The 25611-nt window shown below is 47.8% G+C and overlaps 1 protein-coding gene across 6 annotated transcripts in view; it reads left to right on the forward strand.

The window, feature by feature from the left end:
* The window catches only part of SAP130 (Sin3A associated protein 130), a 101810-nt gene extending 78394 nt beyond the window's left edge, over nt 1-23416 (forward strand). For 4 of the 6 annotated variants that reach the window (XM_054722768.1, XM_054722770.1, XM_054722771.1 and 1 more), the window contains exons 16-22: nt 6812-7167; nt 11173-11421; nt 11956-12081; nt 17727-17969; nt 20412-20515; nt 22607-22720; nt 22976-23416. In XM_054722768.1, coding sequence (XP_054578743.1) covers nt 6812-7167; nt 11173-11421; nt 11956-12081; nt 17727-17969; nt 20412-20515; nt 22607-22720; nt 22976-23134 — 1351 coding nt within the window. In that variant the 3' untranslated portion in view covers nt 23135-23416. The remainder of the gene's footprint in view (nt 1-6811; nt 7168-11172; nt 11422-11955; nt 12082-17726; nt 17970-20411; nt 20516-22606; nt 22721-22975) is intronic. The other 2 variants (XM_028134839.2, XM_028134840.2) reach the window with 1 other exon arrangement.
* Nucleotides 23417-25611: the final 2195 nt, after the last annotated feature.

Genomic DNA, 25611 nt, shown 5'->3' on the forward strand with positions numbered 1-25611 from the left:
ACAAAAATTTTCATAGAACACAAAAATAGTATTGTAATACATTTTTTTAAATTTCAACACAAGTACAATTTACAAATATAATAAAAAATTATGTATAGTATTATTTTATTCTTTGGCATATTTCTCATTTGAGTGAATTTTTTTTAGGAGATTGCTGTTGTTGTTTAAAAGGTCATGAATTTGCTGTAACGTAAGTCGTAAGTGTCACTTTCAAGGCCGCACTAGACTTTTTGCCGCCACTATAAAATATAAATAATACGAGTACTGTCTGCTAAATTCAAGAAAATTTATGTATTTATGAAATAAACAAATAAATTACTTACCTAAATTATCTGAATAGCTGATTTGTAATGACATCACTTGTTTAACTAGCTTACTAGCACGCAGTACGATGTGTGTCGTCTGAGAGACAGTTACAAAATGTTTTCGTCGTTGCCAATCCCAAAAAATGCCATTGTTCATTAAGTCCAAACCATGGTGGTCGAATTCTAACAACTGATCAACAATGCGAACTTTGATAAGCAGTTCTCGATAATCAGTTCTCAACAATTATTTGTTATTATTAAAGTTTAACATTATAAAATTAACAAAAATAATATAAAACTCATATCCTGGCTAAATAGCCACCTGGCGGCCGAAAACCGTATATTCCCTTCCCGTTCTCCCGCCGTTCCCTAGCTTGTCGTGCATTCTTTCCAGAAATCGGGACTTTTTTAAAACGCCGCGGGACAAACTGTTAAAACCCGGGACTGTCCGCCCAAAGCGGACGCCTGGTCCCCTTAAGGAGCACCTTTTGTGCCAGGGGAAGTGCAGAAGAGGCCAAAGTTTGACACTTCTTTTGTCAGAAAAAAATGTATTTATTCTCCCTTCACTCTTCCTTCTGTTCTCTCTTGTTGAGCTTAGTAAATTATACTGCTCTGTCTTCAGAGGACTGATCATGGCCTCTCATCTCTACTACTGAGAATATCCAGGGAGCTTATTTGTCCATTATAATATTTTTCAGTTCTATCATTTCCATTAGTTTTTTTTATAACTTTGATGTCCTTACTGATATTTTTCTGGTTTTGCTTTGTTGGTGTCTGCATTAGTGTCCAGCCAGCTGATGGCTACATCGTCTCTCTAAGTGTGGTTTTCCTGACTTGAGTGCATAGTGGTTTTCTGTGTGTGCCCGGGCATAGGAGGCGTTCTGAGACCTACGCTTACGGAACAGCTTTTGTTTACGCACCTCAGCACCTGGGGGGGGCGGGGGGGGGGAGAGCCAGGGCCTCAGGGCCAGTGGAGGCGGGAAGTCCAGGCTCCCTACCTGGCTCCTCACAGCACGGAGGGCCACGTTGGCCTGGCAGGCTCCGACCGCTCGCAGGGAGCCACGCCGCCCTGTAACGCGTGTGTCACTCTGAAGCTTTCTCATCTTGCCAAGCTGCCCCTTTCTTGGCTCCAGAGAACAGACTTGGGTTGGGACACCCTTTGTCAGTGCCCTTGGACAGTTCCTGCCGGCCGCTCCCGAGCCCTCAGTCCGGGCCTGACAGCCCTGCCCCGTCTGTCTGCTCAGACACAAACCCTGACTCCGCCTGCTGAGCACCTAGGAGGTGCCTGTGCCCTTGGCTGTCACCCCGTCCTGCCCGTGCCCTTAAATGGCAGGATGGCTAGGCGGATTTTAAATTGAAAATCATCTTCTTTTTAGGTGATATCGTCAACGTTTTTTACAGCCTCTCTTTTTTTAAGTTGTTAATATGAAAATCTATAAATGTAGATAAAAATATTCAACTGGATTTAACTTTTAACAATTTACCATATATTATCTTTTTTGGTGCAATTGAGTTACAGAATTTCACTTTTAAATATTTCTTGTGCATTTTTTTTAAAAATATATTTTATTGATTTTTCACAGAGAGAAAGGGAGAGGGATAGAGAGCTAGAAACATCGATGAGAGAGATACATCGACCAGCTGCCTCCTGCACACCCCCCACCGGGGATGTGCCCGCAACCAAGGTCCATGCCCTTGACCGGAATTGAACCTGGGACCTTTCAGTCCGCAGACCGACGCTCTATCCACTGAGCCAAACCGGTTTCGGCTTTCTTGTGCATTTTGACAATTAATTATGATGTGTCTAGATGTGGGTTTCTTTTCATTTATTCTACTTAGAGATTGGTGAACTTACGGGTGTATTTAGACTAATGGTTTTTGTCACATCTAGGGAGTTATTGGCCATTATTTCTTTAGATATTCCTCTTGCCCCTTCCTCTCCTTCCTCCTAGGAGGCGCATATTGCTGTCCCAAAGACCTCGGAGCTGTTTCTTCTCCTCCCGTTTTGTTTTCCGTTTCTCAGACTGGGAAATCTCAATTGACCTGTCTTCGTGTGTCGGGTCTTTTCCTTATGCCTGTTAAACTATGCTTTTGAACCTTCCATTGACTTTTTTCCTTTCAGCTTTTATATTTTTTCAACTTAATCTATTTTATAATTTCTTTCTCTGTATTGACATTCTCAATTTGCTGAGACATCATTTCCATGATCTTTTTTTTTTTTTTTAATGATCTTCTTTAGTTCTTTGAATTATTTAAAATTGCTCATTTAGCCCAGTTGCTCAGTGGTTGAGCGTTGACCAATGAACCAGGAGGTCACTGTTTGATTTCCAGTCAGGGCGCATGCCCAGGTTGTGGGCTCGATCCCCAGTAGGGGGCCTGTAGGAGTCAGCCGATCAATGATTCTCACTCATCATTGATGTTTCTATCTCTTCCTCTCCCTTCCTCTGTAAAATCAATAAAAATATATTTTTTTAAAAAGAAAGTTTTGTGTAAATGGAATCATAATTATTATGTGTGTATTGCATAAATTATGTATATTGGATACAATAACTTAATGATACTGGCTTATATCCACTCAACATTTTCTTTTGAGATCCATCCAAGTTGCAGCTTGTAACAATAGTTCTTTTTTGAGTGGGCAGTGTTGCATCATAGGAATGTACGAAATTTGTTTATTTGCTTATTGAAATACATTGGGGTTGTTGCTAGTTTGGGAGTATTAACAAATAAAGCAGCTGTGGAAATTCCTACATAGTTTTCTTGGGAGAAACACGTTTTCCTTTCTCTAGGATAAATCCAAAGAGTGCACTAGCTGAGTTGAATATATTTTTAATTTTATAGAAACTTCCCAACTGTTTTTCCAGAGCGGCTGTACCATTTTAAATTCTTAGCTGCAACATATGAGATTCTTTTATCCTACAACCTTGCCAAATAAATTCAGTTGTTTGGCCCTGGTTGGTGTCCCAATGGTTAGAGCATTAGCCTATGCTCTGGGTTGAGGGTTCGATTTCCAGTCAAGGCATGTACCTGGGTTGCAGGGTCCACCCCTGGCCCTGATCTTGAGCGCCTATGGGAAGCAACCAATCATTGTGTGTCTCACATCTATGTTTCTCTCTCTCCCCCTCTCTCCCTCCCTTCCACTCTCTGGGGGGAAAAAAGGAAAAAATATCTTGAATGAGGATGGATGGATAAATAAATAAATACATTTCCGTCTTTAGTGCTAGGATCCCTTTCGTAAATCTAGTTGCTTCACACCCTTTCATGCACTTGGTGTTCTAAGGTTTGTGAATTTCACTTTTACTGTCCTCATGGGGGTGGTGCTGTGCATCCGGCTTCATTCCCATGTATCTCATGACTGACGGTGTGGAGCATCTTTCCTGGGCGATCTGCCATCTGAATAGGAATCTTTATGCCAATAACTCAACAACTCCTCATTTTCCTTCCTTCCAGCCCCTGGAAATGACCATTCTACTTTCTTTTTCAATAAATTTGACTACTGTTGGTCCTTCATACAAGTGAAATCATAGAATATTTGTCTTTTTGTGATGGGCTGATTTCACTAGCATAATGTCCTCAAAGTGCATCCTGTCTGATGTGTTCCGTATATTTTTCAATCTCCACTTGATTTTTTCAGCCTCTCGAAATGGTTTCCATTTATTGTGCTAATCATAGACTTAGCCAGGACAATGGGAATTTAGCACAAAAACAGGGACATAGGCACAGGAAACGTTTTCCATTTTAATGAAGCTCCGTTTATCAGTTTTTTCTTTCATGGGTTGTGCTTTTGTTTTTTGTTTGTTTGTTTGTTTACTATATCTTACTGATTTTTTTACAGAGAGGAAGGGAGAGGGATATAGAGTTAGAAACATCCATGAGAGAGAAACATCGATCAGCTGCCTCCTGCACACCCCCCACCGGGGATGTGCCCGCAACCAAGGTACATGCCCTTGACCGGAATCCAACCTGGGACCCTTCAGTCCGCAGGCCGACGCTCTATCCACTGAGCCACACCAGTTTCGGCAATGGGTTGTGCTTTTGATGTCATGTCTGAGAACTTCGCCTCCGTCTAGGTTTTCTTTTGTATTTTCTTATATACATTTTGCATTGAGGTTTAGACCATGTTGAGTCTATTTTTGTATATGGTTTGAGGTTGATAGGCTGATGTTGAATTCTTTGCCTATAAAAGTCTTTTTGGTTTTGGTTTGAACTTAAGAGGTATCGTTTTGTGTTGTTTTTTATATCCTGACTTTTCAGCAATCTATATATATAAAAGTTTAAGCAACCAAACGACCTTTTGACCAGTCGCTATGACGCATACCAACCACCAGGGGCAGATGCTCAATGCTGGAGCTGCCCCCCGGTGGTCAATGCACTCCCACAGTGGGAGTGCCACTCAGCGGGCTGATGGGCGCCAGATGCCAGGCTCATGGCAGGTGAGCTCAGCTGCGGTGGTGCAAGCCTCTCCTGCCGCCGAGGCAGCACTGTTGAGTGGCGGGGGCAGCAGACACAGTGGGGCGGGATGAGCAGGAGCAGTGTGGCGCCCAGCCTGGGCTCAGGGCTCCTCCCCAACCGCCTGCTGCTTCACGCACTACTACATCCTCGGGTGATGTCAGACTGCAGGCTGGCCTGCAGGGATCAGGCGAAACCGGCAATCCAACAATCCCCCAAAGGGTCCCAGATTGGGAGAGGTTGCAGGCCAGGCTGAGGGACCCCACCAGTGCACGAATCCATGCACCGGGCCTCTAGTAGTAATATAAGTAGGTAAATCTTTGCAGCTATTAAATGAAATATTTCACTTAAAAGTAATGTTTAAGCCGAAACCGGTTTGGCTCAGTGGATAGAGCGTCGGCCTGCAGACTGAAGGGTCCCAGGTTCAATTCCGGTCAAGGGCATGTACCTTGGTTGCGGGCACATCCCCAGTGGGGAGTGTGCAAGAGGCAGCTGATCGATGTTTCTCTCTCATCGATGTTTCTAACTCTCTATCCCTCTCTCTTCCTCTCTGTAAAAAATCAATAAAATATATATATATAAAAAAAAGTAATGTTTAAGAAGTTGTAATGACATTTACGAGTTGTTCTTATAACCCTGAGAAAACAGGCTCTGGCTGGTGTGGCGCAGTGGGCGGGGCAGTGTCGCGTGCACTGAAAGGTCCCTGGTTCAATTCTGGGTCAGGACACAGGCCCAGGTTGTGGGCTCGAATCCCCAGTAGATTACTTGCAGTAGGCAGCCGATCAATGTTTCCCTCTCACATTGATGTTTCTCTTTGTTTCTCCCTCTCCCTTCCTCTCTGAAATCAGTAAAAACGTATTTTAAAAAACTGAAAAAACAGGATGTACATTTTTAAACACTGTATTTGTAGCTGCTTTAGATGTCTGAAGTATCTCTGGTAAAATATACAGCCAAGCCTCGTTTCTCGAATGTTTCCCACCTTGAACAATTCGGTTCTCCATCATGTTGTGCACAGAAAAAATGTCTTGGTTGTCTCCCAAAACTTCCGTTCTGGACCTGACAACCCTTTTATGCTGATGCCTCAGGATGACAAAAAGCATCTCTCAGGCAACAAACAAAGGAGAGAAAGCTGCTGTTGCAGATAAATCTATGATCAGCACAATTTTAAAGAATAAAGAGGCCGCCCGAGTGGCAGTGTTGCTAAGCGTGTGACGTGCTCACAAAACCACCGCCACAGGCACGTGGGAGGTGGGAGCTGCCGTCGACTGGATACATGGGGAGCAGTCCGCGGTGACAGGCTTCTGAGGCAGTGACATAAAACTTTAAGGCTGGTAGGGGGTGGGTTGATAAATTTAAGAAAAGAAGTGTTTGCTTATAGATGAAACAGTACATTGGACATGTACTGTACATAAGAAAAGTTAAAACATTCATTTGGGGGGTCTGGAACACATTAATTCAATTTAAATTATTTCTAAGGGAGAAAAAGGATTCGTTTTTCAAACAAATTGGTTCTCCAACAGCCTTCCGTAGCAAATTAAGTTCGAGAACTGAGGTTCCACTGTACTGGTGCCTCTGGGTAGAGGTCTGCGTGTGTGAAGTGGAGGGAAATTACTTTTAATTTGTATTGTTTTCTATCTTTGCCATGTGTATGAGTTTCCTCTTTTATAAGAGAAACTACATATGAAGTATGAATACAGTTGTAATCAATTAAAAGACCTCCTAAAACGCAGATGCATTAAGGAATTCTGGGAGGAAAATGCATAACGTAATGAAAATTGGTTGTTTTTGATGACGTAACTTTGATTTCTTTACAATCGACTTGGTTTTCTAAATTAAGTTTGTTGCTGCTTATAAAAACATGTTGGGTGGCGCAAGGAGAGGTATTTTTAAAACCGCAATTCCCTTTCAAACTTTAAAGTTCAACTTGTAGAATCAAGCAATACTTTAGTTTTGCTGGGTTTTACAGAAAGAATTCGAGCAGTGCCCATCCTCTAAGACGTTGCAGGTTAAGGAAGTTTTCTGTTGTTTGCTACATTATCTCTGCGTTTGTGTTTCAGTGCCAAACCTAAGTCAGAAACCCACGTATCAATGGCCACTCCAGCCACTGTGTCCATGGAAACTGCGTCCAATCAAAATAATGACCAGCCCACCATTGCAGTCCCTCCCACTGCGCAGCAGCCTCCACCAGCCATTCCAACCCTGATCGCAGCGAGTCCCCCGTCACAGCCTGCGGCGGCCCTCTCCACCATTCCTGGGGCCGTGCCCATCACTCCGCCCATCACGACCATCGCAGCTGCGCCCTTGCCCGCAGCAGCCGCAGGTGGCAATCCCTCCTCGGTCCTGGGCCCTCCTGGGCCTGAGATCAAAGTGAAGGAAGAAGTGGAGCCAGTGGATATCATGAGGCCCGTCTCTGGTGAGTTCATTCTGGGAGGACCGTGTGGCAGCTGCTACTCCCCTTTCCTCCCCCTCAGCGCCCGCGCTTGTGCCCTCTCAGCCAGGATGCTGACCCTCCGTCCTCATCTTGAATTTGCACTTTATTACTTGTTAATAAATGGGAGCTCCTTTTGAAAACTAAACCATTTTGCTAGTTTTATAATTAATTTTATTTCTTAACCAAAATTATGAAAAAGAGTAATATTTCCCCAAAGATATTTACATCTCCTTCACGATAGCTTTTTGTATTCATTAATAAAATACTGCCCCAAAGAAGAAAACATCGCCATATAAGAGGATCAGTCGTCGCTAAGTCCTGCTATTTACAATTTATCTCCTGCCTATTTTTGTTACACGTAAAATAAGATTTATGTTATTGAAAATACGCTCTTGATAAACTTGATGTGTTTAGTAAAATCTTAAAACTATTTATTACCCCTTTTTCCTCTTCTCAACTGTAAACTCTCTGTAAGGGCAGATGACTGGAAGTTTTCTTTCTGTTTGATTTTGTTTTTTAATAATTTTTTGTGGATCTTGTTTTTCATAACTACAAAAGTAACATTCAGTGTTAAGAAATTTATAAAAACAGACAAAGCCCCAGTGGAAAAAGCACAACTCTTGTCATCTACCAAATGTGACAAACAGTTAAAAAAAAGGCAGGGTCAAAATAATAGGGAAAGTTAGGGCTGGAGCTGTGATATTTAAGACTTAAAGCAAGGCCTCCTGAGAAAGGACCTCGGGTGGAGACATCGGAGCGGTGGGGACCTGGGCAGCAGCAAGCCGTGTGCAGGGAGCCACACGCCGGGGAGGCAGTCAAAGGCAAGGGCAGAGGAACAGGAGACAGAGCGGCGGCCCGTGGTGAGGATGTGGAGAGCTGCTAGACGCAGTGGTTCTCATCCTTCCTAATGCCGCGACCCTTTAATACAGCTCCTCATGCTGTGGTGACCCCCAACCATAAAGTTATTTTCGTTGCTACTTCATAACTGTAATTTTGCTACTGTTAATGAATCGTAATGTAAATATCTGTGTTTTCCGATGGTCTTAGGCGACCCCTGACAGCGATTCTCAACCCGTGGGTCTCGAGAACCGCTAGCAGGGTCGCCTAAGACCATCGGAAAACACAGATATTTATGTTACGATTCATCACAGTAGCAAAATTACAGTTATGAAGTAGCAACGAAAATAACTTTATGGTTGGGGGGCACCACAGCATGAGGAACTGTATTAAAGGGTCACGGCATTAGGAAGGTTGCGAACCACTGCCCTAGAGGATCTGAGCAGAAGAGAGACTGCAGTCCCCTGCATTTCGTACAGACCACGCTGGCTGCTGTGTACAGAAAAGACGGGGAGCAAGGATGGAATCTAGGAGCTCTGTTCAGAGGTTATTGCATAAATTGCAGGGAACAGTGCAGGCCTCAACCAAGGCAGTAGCAATAGGAGTGCTAGGAAATGCGTGGATTAGGTATATTTTGAAAGCAGAGCTGAGAGTTTCTTTCAAGATTGGCTGTTGAGTGCAGGAGAACAGCATCAAGGTCAGGTCTCGGCCACAGGGAGCGCAGAGCTGCCGACAGCTGGGAGGGGAGGGGGCAGGAGGACCACGCTGTAGGAGGGCCTGAGGTTCGACTTGGTGAGTTTGAGGTCTCTGGGAGCCTGGCTTTTGGAGTAGGACGTGACCTGCAGGCACGGAGGGTGAGCTGTCCTTGTGTATAAAACGTGTGGAAAGCCGTGAGTCTGGATAAGATCCCTTGAGGAAGGAGCGCAGATAAAGCAGAGGCCGCCGTGGACTGAGCTTCGCGAGCCCACTGCGCTTTGTGAGGAGGGAGAAGAGGCTGAGCAACAGGAGACGGAGTGAAGGGGCAGAGTGGAGAGAATACACTTGGAGTGTGTGATGTCCTGGAAGCAGGGCAGACATGTTCAGGGACAGGGAGTCATCAGCCGGGTCACATGCTGTTGAAAGCTCAGTTAGTTAAGGACTCATGAATGGACCTAGAGGGAATTATGCTAATATAATCAGTCCGTCTGAGATAGACAATGCCATGTGATTTCACTTATACGTGGAAACTAAAGAACAAAATAAACGAACAAAACAGAAACAGGCATGGGTTGCCAGAGGGAAGGGGATTGGAGGACCGTGTGAGGGAGGGGAGGGACTGAGAAGTACAGATGGGAGTTACAGAACCGCCACGGGACGCCGAGGCCAGCGAGGAGCAGTCGGGAACTGCGGGAACTGAGTGCGGTGCCAGGTGGGAATACCAGTGGGAGCACTTTGTCAGGAGTTGGACTGTCTAACCACTGTGCTGTCCACCTGAAACTAATACAAAATAATTCTGAAAATAAACTAATTGGAAAAAAATTTAATAAAACAAAATTTTCAAAAACAAGGACTGAACTGCGACCATTGGCTTTAGCAGCTGGGGGCTGTGGCGATCCTGAGAAGACCTGTTCTCATGTGATGACATCAGTCGAGGATGATTGGCGTGGGTTCAGGAGCAAGCTGGAGAGGAGCATTGGAGCCAGTGAGCGAGAACAGTCCTTGAGGGTTGTGGAAAGGGGAAGGGCAGTAGCTGGAGGGAAGGGATGCCCAGAGGAGTTACTTTTAATGTGGGCGTTACAATTCCATGTGGGAGTGAGCCTGTCCGAGGAAAGAACTGATGGTACAGGAGAGAGAGGAGGATTCCTGGGGCAGTGTCAGGGCGAGACACACACAGACAAGGAAATGCGTGGTCCCAGTGCAAGTAAGCAGGTATACGTGGTGGGGGTTTATGGGCATTTCTGGTCATTCCTTTTATTGTGTTCATTTATTTATTTGCAGTAAAATTGAAAGCAAGGTGATCAGCTAAGAGCAGGGCTGGGGGAAGAGGTGCTGGAAGTGTGAGGAGGGAGAAGGGTGAAATGGCCGTGTGGAGAGAGGATTTAGCATCTGCCCTGGGATTGCCCCGCAGCAGGAAAGGCGTGGAGGCTAGCAAGCAAGCCAGGAGACGGCGAGCATGTGCCATTCAGCGGCACAGGTGCGGGCTGCTTGGAGAAAGGACAGGGAAGCAAGAGAAGGCCCAATGAAAGAATGAAGCAGATAAAATGGATGGAGAATGAAAACCAGTCATAGGAGAGGGATAAGCAACAGCAAAAAAGAAGAAGGTGGGATTGGTGGCTGATAGCTCCTAGTGGGGCGGGCTGTGGGAGACTGGTTGCTAAGAGGAGAGACCTGGAAAACAGCTGGTTTTGGCTGGAGACGCAGAGGAGAGCTTCAAGGTGTGCCTGTGGGCCTGGGCGCCGGGGCAGGGTGGGGGCGGGGCGCAGGGATATGGTGGGTGGAGGCGAACTTTGTCAGGATTTGTACGGCCCCAGGTGTATGATTCACGCCCGCCCCGGCAAGTGCTCCCCTCCCTGTGGAGGCTGCGTGATCGGAGGCTGGGTGCCGGGGTGCCAGAGCGGGGGCTCAGCTGGCTCCGCGCTGTCCTGCGCTTGCTGTGGCCTGTGCCTTGTTTTCTCATCTTTACATTGGGAGTCATAAAACATGCCTACTAATTCAGAGTATCTTAAGAGCATATGACTAAGCAGGTTACTTCTAAGAATTCATGCTCAAAAGCTTGAAATCGTGGCTTGACCATGTGGTTTCTTGTTCCCCTTGGACAAGAAGCCCGGAGGCAGGCGCTCAGAGGTGGTGTGGGCCCCTTAAAGTCCTCAGGGTTGGCCCTGCCATCCCGGGGGCTGGACACCGGTGCTTTGGATTCAGGAGAGCTGCTCGAGGCTGGCTGTCACTCCTGCGCCCCACAAGAAGTTGGGCCTCCTGCAAGGACAGAGGTGTTAGGTGTTAGGTGTCAGGAAACACCTGGCCGCCGCTGCACAGCTGGTGCTTGCCCGGCACCGGGCACAAAGGAAAGCTCCACGCGGGGTTCTCTTTCTGCTTGCTTTCATTGATGGACAGCAGGTGACGCGCTCCGTTCTGTTTGGGATCTCATACACGCGTGTGCTTTCTCCCACGCAGCCGTTCCTCCACTGGCTGCCAGCACTATGTCACCATCTCTTGCGTTGCTGGCTAACAACCTGTCCATGCCTACAAGTGACCTGCCACCTGGTGCCTCCCCAAGGAAAAAGCCTCGGAAGCAACAGCATGTGATTTCCACAGAAGAGGGGGACATGATGGAGACCAACAGCACTGATGACGAGAAGTCCACGGCCAAGAGTCTCCTGGTGAAGGCGGAGAAGCGCAAGTCTCCTCCCAAGGAGTACATTGGTAATGGCCTTTTGGACTCTGTGTTGTCGTGTGAAGCTTTCCCACTTCCGTCAGGATCCACCCTAAAGCTGTTTACGTAGTCAGATTCCACCATGGCTCGCTTATTGGAATTGTACCTTGGGGATTGTGGTGAATCCTATTGAATAAAAGGCTGATATGCAAATGGACCGAACCGCGGAACGACCAGTCACTCTGATGCGCACTGAACACCAGGGGGCAGCTCCTGTGTTGAGTATCTGCCCCCTGGTGGTCAGTGCACTCTCACAGGGGGAGCGCTGCTCAGCCAGAAGCCAGGCTCACGGCTGGCAAGCACAGCTGCAGTGGCGGGAGCCCTAAGGATGTCCAACTGCTGGCTTAGGTGCAGGGAGTGGGCCTAAGCCGGCAGTTGGACATCCCCAAGGGCTCTCGGACTGCGAGAGGTCATAGGCTGGGCTGAGGGGACCCCCCACCACCACCGAGTGCATGAATTTCGTGCACCAGGCCTCTAGTATGTAATAAGCTACTTAGCATCTTCTTTTTGTTCCCTTTAAACAGATGAAGAAGGAGTGAGGTATGTCCCTGTGCGTCCAAGACCTCCCATTACTTTGCTTCGTCACTATCGGAACCCCTGGAAAGCTGCTTACCACCACTTTCAGCGATACAGTGACGTCCGGGTTAAAGGTTAGCTTTCCCCAGAAACTTCATTGTTAATGCATGAAATTGGTCTTTTACTTGCCTGTATTACAATCACAGTAGAACAGATAGGTTTACAAGTTTTCAGTTTCTAAGAAAACCTTAAGTTTTTGTATAAAATCTGAAAACTTTAATGTTTAACTTAGATAAAATGTACATTTGGGTATAAAATTTGGAAAATTACTCTTTGCCTGAGAAAGCTATGTCTACTTTATTGGAAACTCAGTCTAATAAATAAGTGACAGCGTTGTTCTTAGTAAATGTCATGTGTTCCCAGCTCCGCAAGTGGCGGCAGATGACTCCTCCGCCCCATAGAGTGTGGGAGGAGCTGTGCTGGGTGTTTGGCAGAGTCCATCGGAGTTCCACGGATGCTCAGATGCACGTGCATCATAAGCTCCAGGGAGTTTTATTTCCCAAAGGACCGCCTTTATCTAACGTGGAACTCTTGCAGTGGTCAACATTAACTCTTCTTGTTGTCGAACTTAGAAGAACATCCTGATAAGCCAACATGTAATAACAATGGCTGGTAGCACTTTGTAAATATTGGTGCTGGTAGACTGTAAGTGTCCTTAATCTCAGGTACAGTCCTTGCACAGAGAAGTGTAAGGTAGAGGAGGGTCAGTCATGTTTCCCGATGCCTCATATAAGTCTACTGGGACCCTGCACTGAGGGTTTCCTGCGGCCTCAGGGTTAGCGAGCAGTTCGGTCTCTGAAGCAAGCATGTCAAACTGAAGGGCTAACACGGGCCAAATAAGCAAGGTTTAAGTGTATGTGGACCACAAAAAAACAAAAGCTTCAATTTTCAAAGACATGTAGGTCTATTTCGATAGAGAAATGCTGAATACAAAGGGCTGAAATAAATAAGTCATCATTAACATAAAATAACTGAACATTTTAATAAAAATTAATATTTTTTCTTGAACATTAACTTACCAGACACTGAATAACTTCACAAATTAATAAGTGTAACGCAAATCTGTTTTTCTTGTTCTCCAAAAGCGAAATATTTCCTGTTGCACACACCAAATAAGTCAGTACAAGATTAATGACGTCACCATCGGCTGCTAAAATATTCGCTGCTGGTATTAGTGGGGAGAAATGGTGTGACTGCGCAGAAGGCGCAGAAGGGAAATGAATGCAACACGATTATAGTAATCAGCGAACATTGTAGTTCGTTATTAATAATTATGTACAACAGGATATTGTAAAAATTAAGTTAGGAAATTTTTAATTAAAATGTTTCTTACATACCGTTATATGGGCTGGACTGCAAAAATATTCGTTAGGGACTGCATCCAGCCCGCAGGCCGTGAGTTTGACATGCTTGCTCTGAATGGAAGTACAGAAGTGGCAACGCGCTCCCGCTTTTCTTCCTCACGAGTAGTCCCTGAGGCGTGAAGAGCAGGTAAGATTTCCAAAGGCAGAGAGTGTTGGCCAACGATGGAAACAGGGTATGGGCCACTGACCTCTCCTCATGCCAAAATTCCACAGCCTAGAAGTTAACATTTAAAGCAGTGATGGGCAACCTTTTGAGCTTGGTGTGTCAAAACTTCGCCAAAAAACTGAGCATAACTCGGGTAGTGTGTCACTTTGAGGAAAAAAATTATTTCGCAAATGTTTCATCCTCAGCATGCAGCCGCCTTAGCGGCCACGTGTCATCAGAAATGGCTAACTGACACGCGTGTCATAGGTTCGCCATCACTGATTTAAAGTGTTCCCTAGTGCCGAAACAGGTTTGGCTCAATGGATAGAGCGTCGGCCTGCAGACTCAAGGGTCCCAGGTTCGATTCCGGTCAAGGGCATGTACCTTGGTTGCGGGCACATCCCCAGTAGGGGGTGTGCAAGAGGCAGCTGATCGATGTTTCTCTCTCATCGATGTTTCTAACTCTCTATCCCTCTCTCTTCCTCTCTGTAAAAAATCAATAAAATATATTTAAAGTGCTCCCTAGTAACATTTTAAGCCATACTAAAAGATTCTTATTGCTTGTTGGGACTCACCATAACTGTACATCTTCTGTTTGAACATGTCCATATTCATCACCTTTGCGCGAAGTCTCTTGACTATTAAACTTTAGTTGAACTGCTCTGCCTAAGTTTTAAAATTATAGTCTTAAAAATAAATCAAGATGAAATGTTAAAAATTGGTCAGGTAATTCACAGGAAGGAAAGAAAAGAAAAGCAGGATCAAGAAACCCAAGAAATTCCCTGACCATTTTGGCTAACTGGTTAGAGTGTCAGCCCAAGGACCAAAAGGTCACAGGTTCGATCCCCAGTCAGTGGCACATACCTCAGTTGCAAGTTTGTGCAGGAGGCAACCAATCGCTGTCTCTCTCTCACATCAGTGTTTCTCTCGCTCTCTTTTTCCTCCCTCCCCTCCACTGTCTCTAAAAAAAAAAAAAAAAAAAAAAGGTAGAAAAAATACGCTTGGGTGAGGATTAAAAAAATAGAAGCAGCACAGGAAATCAATAATAATGTGGCAGACTTAACCTTACATATCAACAATTACCTTCAATGTGAATAATCTGAATATGCCAATTAAAACACATAGGATAGAATGGATGGGGAAAAGATCCACCTATATTCTGTCTATAAGAAACTCACTTCAGATACGTACATTGACATAGGTAGATTGACAGATGGAAAAAATACATGCAATGGAAAAATTTTTTAAAGCAAGAGGAGCTATATTAATATCAAATAAAAGTAGACCAGAGGAAAGAAAATTACTGGAAGCAAAGAAGGGCATTGTGTGCTATTAAAAATGTAGAGGCAACAAAAACCAAGAGCCTCAGAATACTTGAAGCAAAGCGCTGGAGCTGGTGGAGAGGTTGGCAGATGTGCGGTGACGGGAGAGCTCAGCGCCTCGGTCTTAGCGACTGGTAGGAGTGCTTGGCAGTCAGCAAGGATGTGCTAGTAGAGCTGAGCACCATATACCAGCATCTAAGAAACGTCCATACACACTTGTGAGTCCATATTCTCTCAAGCGCACATCGAGCATGTAAAGACAGACAGTGTCCTGGACCAGAAAGCAAACCTCCCAGATTTATTTTTTTTTATTATTATTTTTTAAAATATATTTTATCGATTTTTTACAGAGAGGAAGGGAGAGAGATAGAGAGCCAGAAACATCAAAGAGAGAGAAACATCGATCAGCTGCCTCCTGCACACCCCCCACCGGAGATGCGCCCACAACCAAGGTACATGCCCTTGACCGGAATCGAACCCGGGACCCTTCAGTCCGCAGGCCAACGCTCTATCCACTGAGCCAAACCGGTTTCGGCCCTCCACAGATTTAAAGGAATTGAAATTATACAGATTATCTTCATTTCCTATAATGGAATCACATTGGAAACCAAAAACAGAGAGAACCCAAAAACCTCCAAACCATGGAAATTAAAAACAACACACTTCTAAGTAATGGGTCAAAGAGGAAGTCTCGACATTTTTTAAAATATATAAAGTGAACGAAACTAAAATGAAGGGTAACCAAAATATCTGGGAGGCAACTAAAGCAGTGCCAACAGGGAAATTGATAGACTAAATGCTACATTAGACAAGAGGAAACTTCTCAAAGTTCCTACAACAAAAACAACAAAGAGCAACATAAACTCCAAGCAAACAGAAGGAAGAAAACAGTAAAGACAGCAGAAATAGGTAAAATTGAAAAGAGGAAATTAAGCCCTGGCCGGTGTGGCTCGGTTGAGTGTTGTCCCATACACCAAAAGGTCACCAGTTCCATTCAGGGCACATACCCGGGTTCAGGCTCAGTCCTCACTAGGGGACATGCAGGAGGCAAGTGATTAATGTTTCTTTCTCATCAATGTTTTTCTCCCTTTTCCTCTCTCTAACATCAATTTTAAAAAATGTTTAAAGTGTAAGTTAAATAAAATCAATAAAACAAAAACTGGTTCTTTGAAAAAATATCAATAAAATCAAATCTCTAAGCAAAACTGAAAAAGATCAAGGAAAAGAGGCAAATTGGGATTATTAGGAGTGGAACAGGATATCCTACTAATAATAGACAAATATGCAAATTGACCATACCTCCAACACACCCACAGGCCATGCCCACCATCCAATCAGAACGAGTATGCAAATTAACCCAAACCAAGATGGCTACAGCCACAGAGAGCAAGGTTTCCTAGGTAACAGAGGAAGCCAAGCTTTCTGCCTGCCCTTGCCAGGCCTAAGCCTCCACTCAAGCTACAAAGTTTCAATTATAGAAGGTAAACAAATTCAAACAGAAATGGCGGCAGAATGGAGCTTGAGAGAGCAGGCCAGGGTTGCCGCCAGCAACAGGGGAAGCAAAGCTTTCCGCACACCCTGGCGGGGCCCACCTCCTTAAGGCAACAAAGTTTCAATTATAACCCCAACAGAAATGGCTGCCAGCCTCGGAGGGAGCCCCAGGCTTGGCTCCGCTCCAGGCTACAAAGTTTCAGTTGTAGAAGGAAAATAAATTCCACATACCAGGGCCTCCACTTGGTTTGCCAGGGGACGTGGCTGGCCTGCAAACCACCACAGGCCCCTCGCTCAGGCCGCCCCACGCCCCAAAGGAACCCCCACCTGATCCGGGACACCCTTCAGGGCAAACCAGCTGGCCCCCACCCCTGTACCAGGCCTCTATCCTATCTAATAAAGAGTAATATGCAGATTGATCATCACTGCAACACACAATATAGATGCCCTCATGTGGTCAAAGATCCTGCCCCCATGTGGACACAAGATGGCCAGCAGGAGAGGGCAGTTGGGAGGCACCCGGCCTGCAAGGGAGGGCAGTTGAGAGGGACCAGGCCTGCAAGGGAGGGCAGTTGGAGGTGATCAACCCTGCAGGAGAGGGCAGTTAGGGGTGACCAGGCCAGCAGAGGAGGGAAGTTGGGGGCAACAGGCTGGCATGGGAGTGGTTAGGGGGTGATCAGGCTGGCAGGCAGAAGCGGTTAGGGGCAATCAGGAAGGTAGGCAGGCAAGCAGTTGGGAGCCAGCAGTTCTGGATTGTGAGAGGGATGTCCGACTGCCCGTTTAGATCGGGCCAAAACGGGCAGTCGGACATCCCTTGCGGGGTCCCATATTGGAGAGGGTACAGGCTGGGCTGAGGGACTATCCCCCTCCGTGCATGAATTTCATGGACCGGGCCTCTAGTTACTACATATTGTGCAGCCATTGAAAGCATCCTATATAATAAAAGCCTAATATGCTAAGTGTTCAGGCGGCTATTCAACCAATCAAAGTGTAATATGCTAATGATATGCTAAGTCAGCTCAACCGCTTGCTATGATGTGTACTGACCACCAGGGGGTAGATGCTCAGACTGGTAGGTTAGCTTGCTGCTGGGGTACAGCCAATCAGGACTGAGCAAGATGGGCTGGACGCACCCTGGAGCCCTCCCACGGTCCCTCCTCGGCTGGCCAACCTCCCGTGTCCCTCCCCAGCCCCAGTCGTGCACCAGTGGGGTCCCTCAGCAAAAAAACTTAAACTGTTAGTAAATTACAATCCAGCAATATGTAAATAGAATTTTACAGCTTTATCAATGAGATTTGTTACTGCTATGCAAAGCTGGCTTAATATTTGAGAATCATAAAGTACCACAAACTAGAGAGCTTAAAATAAGACATTTATCTCATTGTTGTGGAGGCCAGAAATCCGAAATGAAGGCCTCAGCAGGACCAGCCTCGGAAGGCTGCAGACGACCGCTCTCCTTACCTGGCCAGCTCCTGGCGCTGGACAGCACTGGGCGTGCAGCTGCTTCCCTCTAGCGTCTGCCTCCGGACCCACAGTGTTCTTCCCCGTGTGTCTGACTCCGCAGGAGACATTCGTCATTGGAGCTGGGGTCCATCTTAGCTCTGTGACTGCATTACATCTGCCAAGACCATCACGTTTAGGTACCAGGGGTTAGGACTTTAACTTGTCTTTCATCCCACAACAAAAGCTAAAAAAGAAAAATTACGTGATTATATTCATTGATGCTGAAAATTATTTGACAAAATTCAACACTTCTTATAAAAACTCAAAAATCGAAAAAGAGAAAGACCTCCCTCAACTTGATAAAATGTTTTCAGCGGGTGGGGAGCTTTTCCTGCCGAGGGCAATTTGGATATTTCCAGCATTCGTGGGCCATCCCGTTCGCCTGACCCGAGGTTAGCACAGTGACAAGGCTGTTCTGCCCCGCCCTTACTCCAGAGAACGGGAAGTTCTAGCCACACTTTAAGGCAAGAAAAAGATAAACAGCTATACAGGTTCGAGAGAAAGAAAAGGAACCCTATTTGCAGATGACATCATCTACATAGAAAATCTCAAAGGATTCTTTGAAAAAACTCCTGGCCTAGTAAGGGCGTCAGCAAAGTCTCAGGGTCCAGTGCCAACACACGGAAACCTTAGACACTTGTAATGAACTTACGAGGATTTTGAGGAGACGTGCGATGCTCGTGGGTCGGACGCTCTGTAAAGATGTCCGTTCCCCCTAGATTGACCAATAGGGTTAATGCAGTTCCTATCAAAGTCACACAAAGGCTTTTGTAGACATAATAAAGCATAGTTTAAACTTTACATTCAACGGCATAGGAGCTAAAATAGCTAAAATAATCTTGGGAAAAACAAGAAAAGCCTATAATTTAGCTGTAGTAATTACAGCAGTGGTATTTGCGAAGGGATAGACATATAGATGATGTAATGTTACAGAAAACGCAGAAATACGTCCATACAGAGATGCTCAGCTGATTTTTTTTTTTTGACTGAAGTGCAAAACCAAATCGATGGAGGAAGTAAAGTCTTTTTAACAGACAGTGCTAGACATTCATGAGTTAAAAAAAAACAACCTCAACCTAATTTATTACAAGAATTTATTCAAAATGGACTTAACTTTGAAATGTAAGACTTTTAGAAGAATACCTGTAGACATTCTTCTGCACCTAGAGCCTGGGACTGAAGCACATCCCTGTGACATTTTGGGTATGCTACCTTCGGCCGCTGTTGAAAAACACCATCCTACGTGATAAAAATGGGCAAATGGACCAAATGGCAGAACGACCGGTCACTCTGATGCGCACTGACCACCAGGGGCCAGACACTCAACACAGGAGCTGCCCGCAGGCCCCAACCCGCGGCGGCACACTAGTTACCGCGGCCGGGCCTGCACCGGCGCCGGCGGCACCACAGCTCCCCGTGGGCATCGGGGCTCGGTGCTGGCGGTGTGCGTTCATTGGGTTTGACCAATACATAGTGGGTGGGTATTTTTAAGAATTCTTACATTTTTAAAAAATACTTTTTGTCGTACTACACAATTCTGATTCCTGGCCTTTTCTACCCAAACGGAGTGTCACACGGATTTGATTCCGTGATTTCCCCGAGACCCGGTGGCACTGGCGCCTCTGAGGACGTCTTGCCCAGCTCCCACCTGCTTGCGAGCGTCACGCCCAAGCAAGGCTCTGCCCACAGAGGACCAGCTCCCTCCTTTAACCCTTTGCACGCGCCTGCTTTTTTCTCGATTCCTTTATTCTACTCAGGATTTAATTTTTTAAATACCCCAGATTTTACAAAGCGCGGCAGTAGAATAAAAAACTGGAGTTTCGTTTCATACAAACTTATTTATTTGGATTTTTTTAGATTTCAAATTATTGATACATTCAAAGAGTAATTTGCACTCGACATCCGAGTGCAAAAGGTTAAGAAAGTAGAATTATAACTTGCATCTTTGGAACTCACTAGATCAGCAGAGCCTGTCTTTCAAGCATTCTTAGTGATGGACAAAGAGCCTCTATTCATGTTGTGACCTCTATGCCTAATAGCTTAAATGCAAAGGACTTATTTAAAGACATTTATGTAAAGAAATCGTTTTGTGTATTTTTTTAAAATATATTTTATTGATTTTTTACAGAGAGGAAGGGAGAGGGATAGAGAGTTAGAAACATCGATGAGAGAGAAACATTGATCGGCTGCCTCCCACACACCCCCCACTGGGGATGTGCCCGCAACCAAGGTACATGCCCTTGACCGGAATCAAACCTGGGACCTTTCAGTCCGCAGGCCGACGCTCTATCCACCGAGCCAAACCAGTCAGGGCTCCTTTTGTTTTTTATTGTCTACTTAGGTCTCCTTTTTCTTCCCCATTGACCCCCCAGCCACTCCCACCCCCGAGGGCAAGCCCCCACCACCCAGTGTCTGTGTCCTTTGGTCATGCTAATTGCATGCATACACGTCCTTTGGGTGATCTCTAACCCCCCCTCAAGGAAATTCTCGATAAAATAGTAGCACTTGAGCAACTTTAGCACTAAGGATTCTAGCTTCCTGAAAACTGAAGTGTGCTTTCTTTGTTTTCCCGGTTCCAGAGGAGAAGAAAGCCATGCTGCAGGAAATCGCCAGTCAGAAGGGGGTGTCCTGCCGGGCCCAAGGCTGGAAAGTCCACCTCTGTGCTGCCCAGTTGCTACAGCTGGTAGGTGGGGCTAGGCCTGCCGCGGCGGGCGGGGCTGCAGGTGCGAGTCCCCTGGGAGGTTTCCTGAGCAATTCCAACACCCCAGTCGCCATGGCTCTGAGAGGATTTTGGGGGTGCTCATTCCTGTGTCTGCTTCATGGGTGTCATCGTGATCTAATGTATCTGAGTTCTGGTTCGTAGAACCAAAGCCTAGGCGCACCTCTGGTGTGAGACCCGCAGCTCAGCTCAGTGTGTGTGTTGCCGTGACCTGCAATAGGCCCCAGACGGCCCACTGTGCGCCCTCCCCGCTCTGCTCTCCCCGGCACCAGGCCTGGTCCCCACTGTTTGCTGGAGGCTGGGCCGCTCGCTGCTCCTGGGAGCCCTGGTCCCGAGCCCTCTGACCCTACAGAGCCTGCTTCCTCAGCCCCTGCGTGTGCCCTGGGGCCCGCGAGGTAGGAGGTGCGGTGTCCTCCCCCCGGGGCTGGGAGTGTGCTGACTAGTAAACTACTCTTGACCCCATGTGTCCAGTATGGTGAGGGTCGCGGTTTCAGCCATTTCCCTTGGGCGAGGTCTCCCCGTCACCAGCGAGGGAAGGGCTCAGGGAAGCAGCCGCTCGGGAGTCTCTCCATCGCTGGGGTAACTGAGACCCGACAGCATGGTTTCGTGTATAAGTTGGGGGGCGGGGAGCGAGCTGGTTCTGTACTTCACAGAGAAGCACGTGTCTGTGCACCGCGTGGACTTGTTCCAGAGGCACTTACCCCGGGCAGTACTGAAAGTTACCCTCGCTCCGACCCATGTGGCTCAGCGAGTGAGCCGTGACCTACAAACTAGGAGGTCACAGTTTGATTCCCAGTCAGGGCACATGCCCAGGTTCGGGGCTCGATCCCCAGTGGGGGGCGAGCAGGAGGCAGCCGATCAATGATTCTCTCTTATTGATGTTTCTCTCTCCCTCTTCCTTCTCTGAAATCAATAAAAATATATTTTTTTAAGTTATCCTTACCCTAGCCAGTTTGGCTCAGTGGATAGAGCGTGAGCCTATGGACTGAAGGGTCTCGGGTTCGATTGGGGTCAAGGGCACGTACCTCTGTTGCAGGCTTTATTTCTGTGCAGAGGTAACCAATCGATGTCTCTCTCTCACATCAATGTTTCTCTCTCTCAGTCTCTCCTCCTCCCTTCCACACTCTCTAAAAAAATCAATGGGGAAAATACCCCTGGGTGAGGATTTAACCAAAAAAAAGTTACCCTTGGCTCTCTCTCTCTCTCTCTCTCTCTCTCTCTGTCTCTCTCTCTCTCCCTCTCTCTCTCCTCGAGTGAAGATTTAAAAAATAGAAAATAAAAAACCTGCACAGTGAGGTTTATAACAGCTTTATTCACAATCGCCAAAATATGAAAGCAGCTAAGATGCCCTTCAGTAGGTCAATAAATAAACTGCAGTCCATCCAGACAATGAATTATTATTCAGCACTTAAAAAAAAAAATGAGCCATCAAGCTCTGAAAAAGACATGGAGGAACCTTAAGTGCATGTTTACTAAGTGACAGAAGTCAATTTTAAAAGGTTCCAGCCCTGGCCAGTATGGCTCTGTGTTTAGAGTGTGGGCCCTCACACCCAAGCATCTGGGGTCCCATACCCAGTCAAGGGAATGTACCTAGGTTGCAGGTTCGATCCCCTGGCCCTGGTCAGGGCACGTGCAGGAGGCAACCCATCGCGTGTCTCTGTCATATCTCTTTCTTTCTTTCTTTTTTCTTTCTTTTTTTCTTTCTTTTTCTCTCTCTCTCTCTCTCTCTCTCTCTCTCTCTCTCTCTCTCTCTCTCTCTCCCCCCCCCCCCCCTCCACTCTAAAAATCAATGGAAAAAATATCCTCAGGTGACGATTAACAAAATAAACAAACAAACAAACAAACCAAAAAAAAGTTACCCTTGAATGTGGACTCTGAATTACAGCAGGTTGTATTGTAAGTTGTTCCTGATCACTTTCCTCATTGCGAGAAAGGGTTTCACCCCCAACAGCTCTCACGCTAGTTTAAAAGGCGGTGCGAGGTGGTTCATGGGCCTGAAGTTGAGCCAAATAAAGCATTTCTGAGGTCCCACTGTCACCGCCTTGTGTGTTGCAGACGAATCTAGAACACGACGTCTATGAGAGACTCACCACCCTCCAGGAAGGGATCATCCCCAAGAAGAAGGCAGCGACTGACGACGACCTGCACCGCATAAGCGAGCTCATCCAGGTGGGCCACGCCCTCCCCTCCCCTCCCCTCCCCTCCCTCCCCTCCCCTCCCCTCCCCTCCCCGCTGTGTGGTTCTTCCTTTCTCCCCTTCACCCACTCATGTTTATCGGAGCTGATTCGCTTCGGCCTGCATTGCCGATAAGCACTGAAACGTTTTCTGTGTGAAAGCCTCAGTGTCCCAGTGCAGAGATGAGGCGCCTTTCAGAGCCGCGCCACCTCAGATGGCTGGCTGACAGTGGCCTGTCTTTTGTTGCAGGGGAACATGCAGAGGTGTAAGCTGGTGATGGACCAGATCAGCGAGGCCAGGGACTCCATGCTCAAGGTTCTGGACCATAAGGACCGTGTCCTGAAGCTTCTCAACAAGAATGGGACTGTCAAGAAGGTGTCAAAGCTGAAGCGGAAGGAGAAGGTCTAGCCCCAGAAGAGCCGGGGCTCTGGGAACGGAACGTATGAAGAATGATGGCAGGCTGGCGGGAGGGCGTTACCCTCCAAGTGGAACATTGAAGTAAAGGCAGCGCTCCTGAAGCCCACGTGGAGGCCGAGGGCCCTGGCGTCAGGGTCACGGAGCTGGCCCCGTGGCTGCCGTTCGTCCTGGGCCTGTCCCACCTCAGTGCACTGGCATCAGGGGTGCCGGGGCCCAGGGGCTGCCCCCCGGAACCAGTGGACGGTGACGGCTGGCATTGTCAGCTTTCTGGCTTATAACCTGATGGGTCCTGTCGGCCGTGCTCATGGGCTGGGAGTTCTCAGCCCCCTGGAACAGCCCTGGACCGCTGTTCCCATCCACACGGAAGCCCCCTCCCGCCGTCCTGATTCTGTCCGCCTCTCAGCTGCGCCACGGCGCCGAGAACGGCACATCTCACACTCTAAGGGGTGTAAACTATCAATTATTGTCATTTTTAAGAACCATTTCAAAGTGAAGCTATTCTATTGTCTGTCCTGCGTGTGTCCATGGGGTTTTGTGGAGGCTCAGAGCAGGCAGCACCATGAGTGGCCCTGAGGCCCGTTCTGAAGTGGCTCTTGGTTGTCTGTGCTGCTGCGGCCGGTGTGGCGCCGTCCGCTGTGTGTACCACACATCTCCCAAGGTCAATAAAGGACTCCACGAGGTTTTGTACACGAGCATCTGCGTGGTTTTAGAGTCCGTGCTGCGCTGAGCGCCACTGGCACGCTGACCCTGGCGTGTCTCGCACACAACGGGTTCCACTCAACTGGCACTGGGCGACGGAGGTCCCGGCCGCTCTTCCTCGCTGGGGCCTAAGGCTAGGTCGCATCCCGTGCCGGTGCACAGGGTCGGCTTTAGGACCACGGAGCTGCAGTGGTGGGTGGGCCTCCAGGAGTGTGGTCTAGTGGTCGGCACAGTTACCTGCTCCCGGGCCGCTGGCTGGGCGGGTGCGGTAGCCCCGGCAGCCCTGTCCCTCCGGCCGGGGTCCTGCTGGCTGCACCTGGAGTCCCAGTTGCCACCGCGGGGCTGGCACTCTTCTTGGCCCTGATCTCAACAGACTGGAGAGCCTGCCCATGTGACCAGGCCTGGGGCTGTGCTCCCTGCCCGGAACTGGGGCGGGCAGCTCCCGCCGCTGGGGTGGGGCTGAAGGAGGGGCTTCTGGCTTCCAGATCGGATGCAGGCCTGCACGACCTCGGGAAGATGTCCTTGAGCAGGGCCGCTCCCCGGGCGCCTGGGGCGGGGCCCACGTGGGAAACGGCACCGGCACCGGCTGGGTGCCTGCGGGGCGCGCCCTGGTCGGTCCGTGCACGTTGCCGTGGCCGGTGGGGCTGCTGGGAGTGAAGGGCAGACAGCGGTACTAGGGATGCTGCTTCACAAGCCTGTTCCCCAGGATCGACACCTTCCTGTAAACAAGACTTCCTCCCTGGTCCGAGGACGCCTCCGCGCAGGCCCTGTCAGCGCGGGCAGAACCAGTTGTCCGTTCGCCTTCACCTTTGGAGAGAGCAGAGTCGGAAGGTGGGAGAGCGGGGGCGCACCTGGCCTACGTGCACAGCATTATTAAGCCTTTTCACTGAAAACTAGCCGGGATGCAGTAAACTCAACATGCTAAAGGATACAGTTTGGTTTGCCATTTGTTCACACCCATGAAAGCACCAAAAGCAAAATAGTAAGCGTATCTGTGAGACCCATAAGTTTCCTTTACCTGTGACTTCTCTCTCGCCCTTACCTGCCTCCCCAATTTCACCTAATGTGCTTTCTGCCTCTAGGGTGCGTTTCTGGGTTGTATGAATGGGATCATCCAGTATATTGTTTTTTATGGGAAGGAGTCTGGCTTTTTTTACACAGGGTAATGGAAATTTATACTGAGTTATATTCATGTTGCTAGTTTCAAGAGCTCATTGCTGTATTTTTGTTAAGTTTATTGAGGTGACGTTTATTGCTGACTAGAGGCCCGGTGCATGAAATTCGTGCACGGGGGGTGGGGCGTTGGGGGTGGGTCCCTCAGCCCGACCTGCACCCTCTCCAATCTGGGAACCCTCAGGGGATGTCCTATTGATGGCTTAGGTTCTCTGCTCTATGCGGACCTGCCTGGTCGTCGCTGCCGCAGGCCCTGGTATCTGCTCTCTGCAGGGGCGTACTTGCCACTTGCCACTGTGGCCAGGGGCAAGCAGGGCCCTGGTGTCTGCTCTCTGCAGGGCCTGCTTGCTCCTCACTGCAGCGAGGGCTAAAAGGACGACTCCAGCGGGGCTGAGGGGACTGGGCGCCACCAACTTGTGGCTATGGGTGCTGCCATCTTTGTGACGGAGTGACAGTCTATTTGCATATTCCCTCTTTATTAGGTAGGATTAGCGAGCATTCCATCCTCTGGCTGTCCCACAGCTGGGTCCCCGTCACCAAGGAAAGGCACTCTGCTGCTGGCGGTGGTCCTTGCAGATAAAGCCGTCTGCGCGGTC

Source organism: Eptesicus fuscus, chromosome 11, assembly GCF_027574615.1.
Source record: "Eptesicus fuscus isolate TK198812 chromosome 11, DD_ASM_mEF_20220401, whole genome shotgun sequence".
NCBI classification, from domain to species: Eukaryota; Metazoa; Chordata; class Mammalia; order Chiroptera; family Vespertilionidae; genus Eptesicus; species Eptesicus fuscus.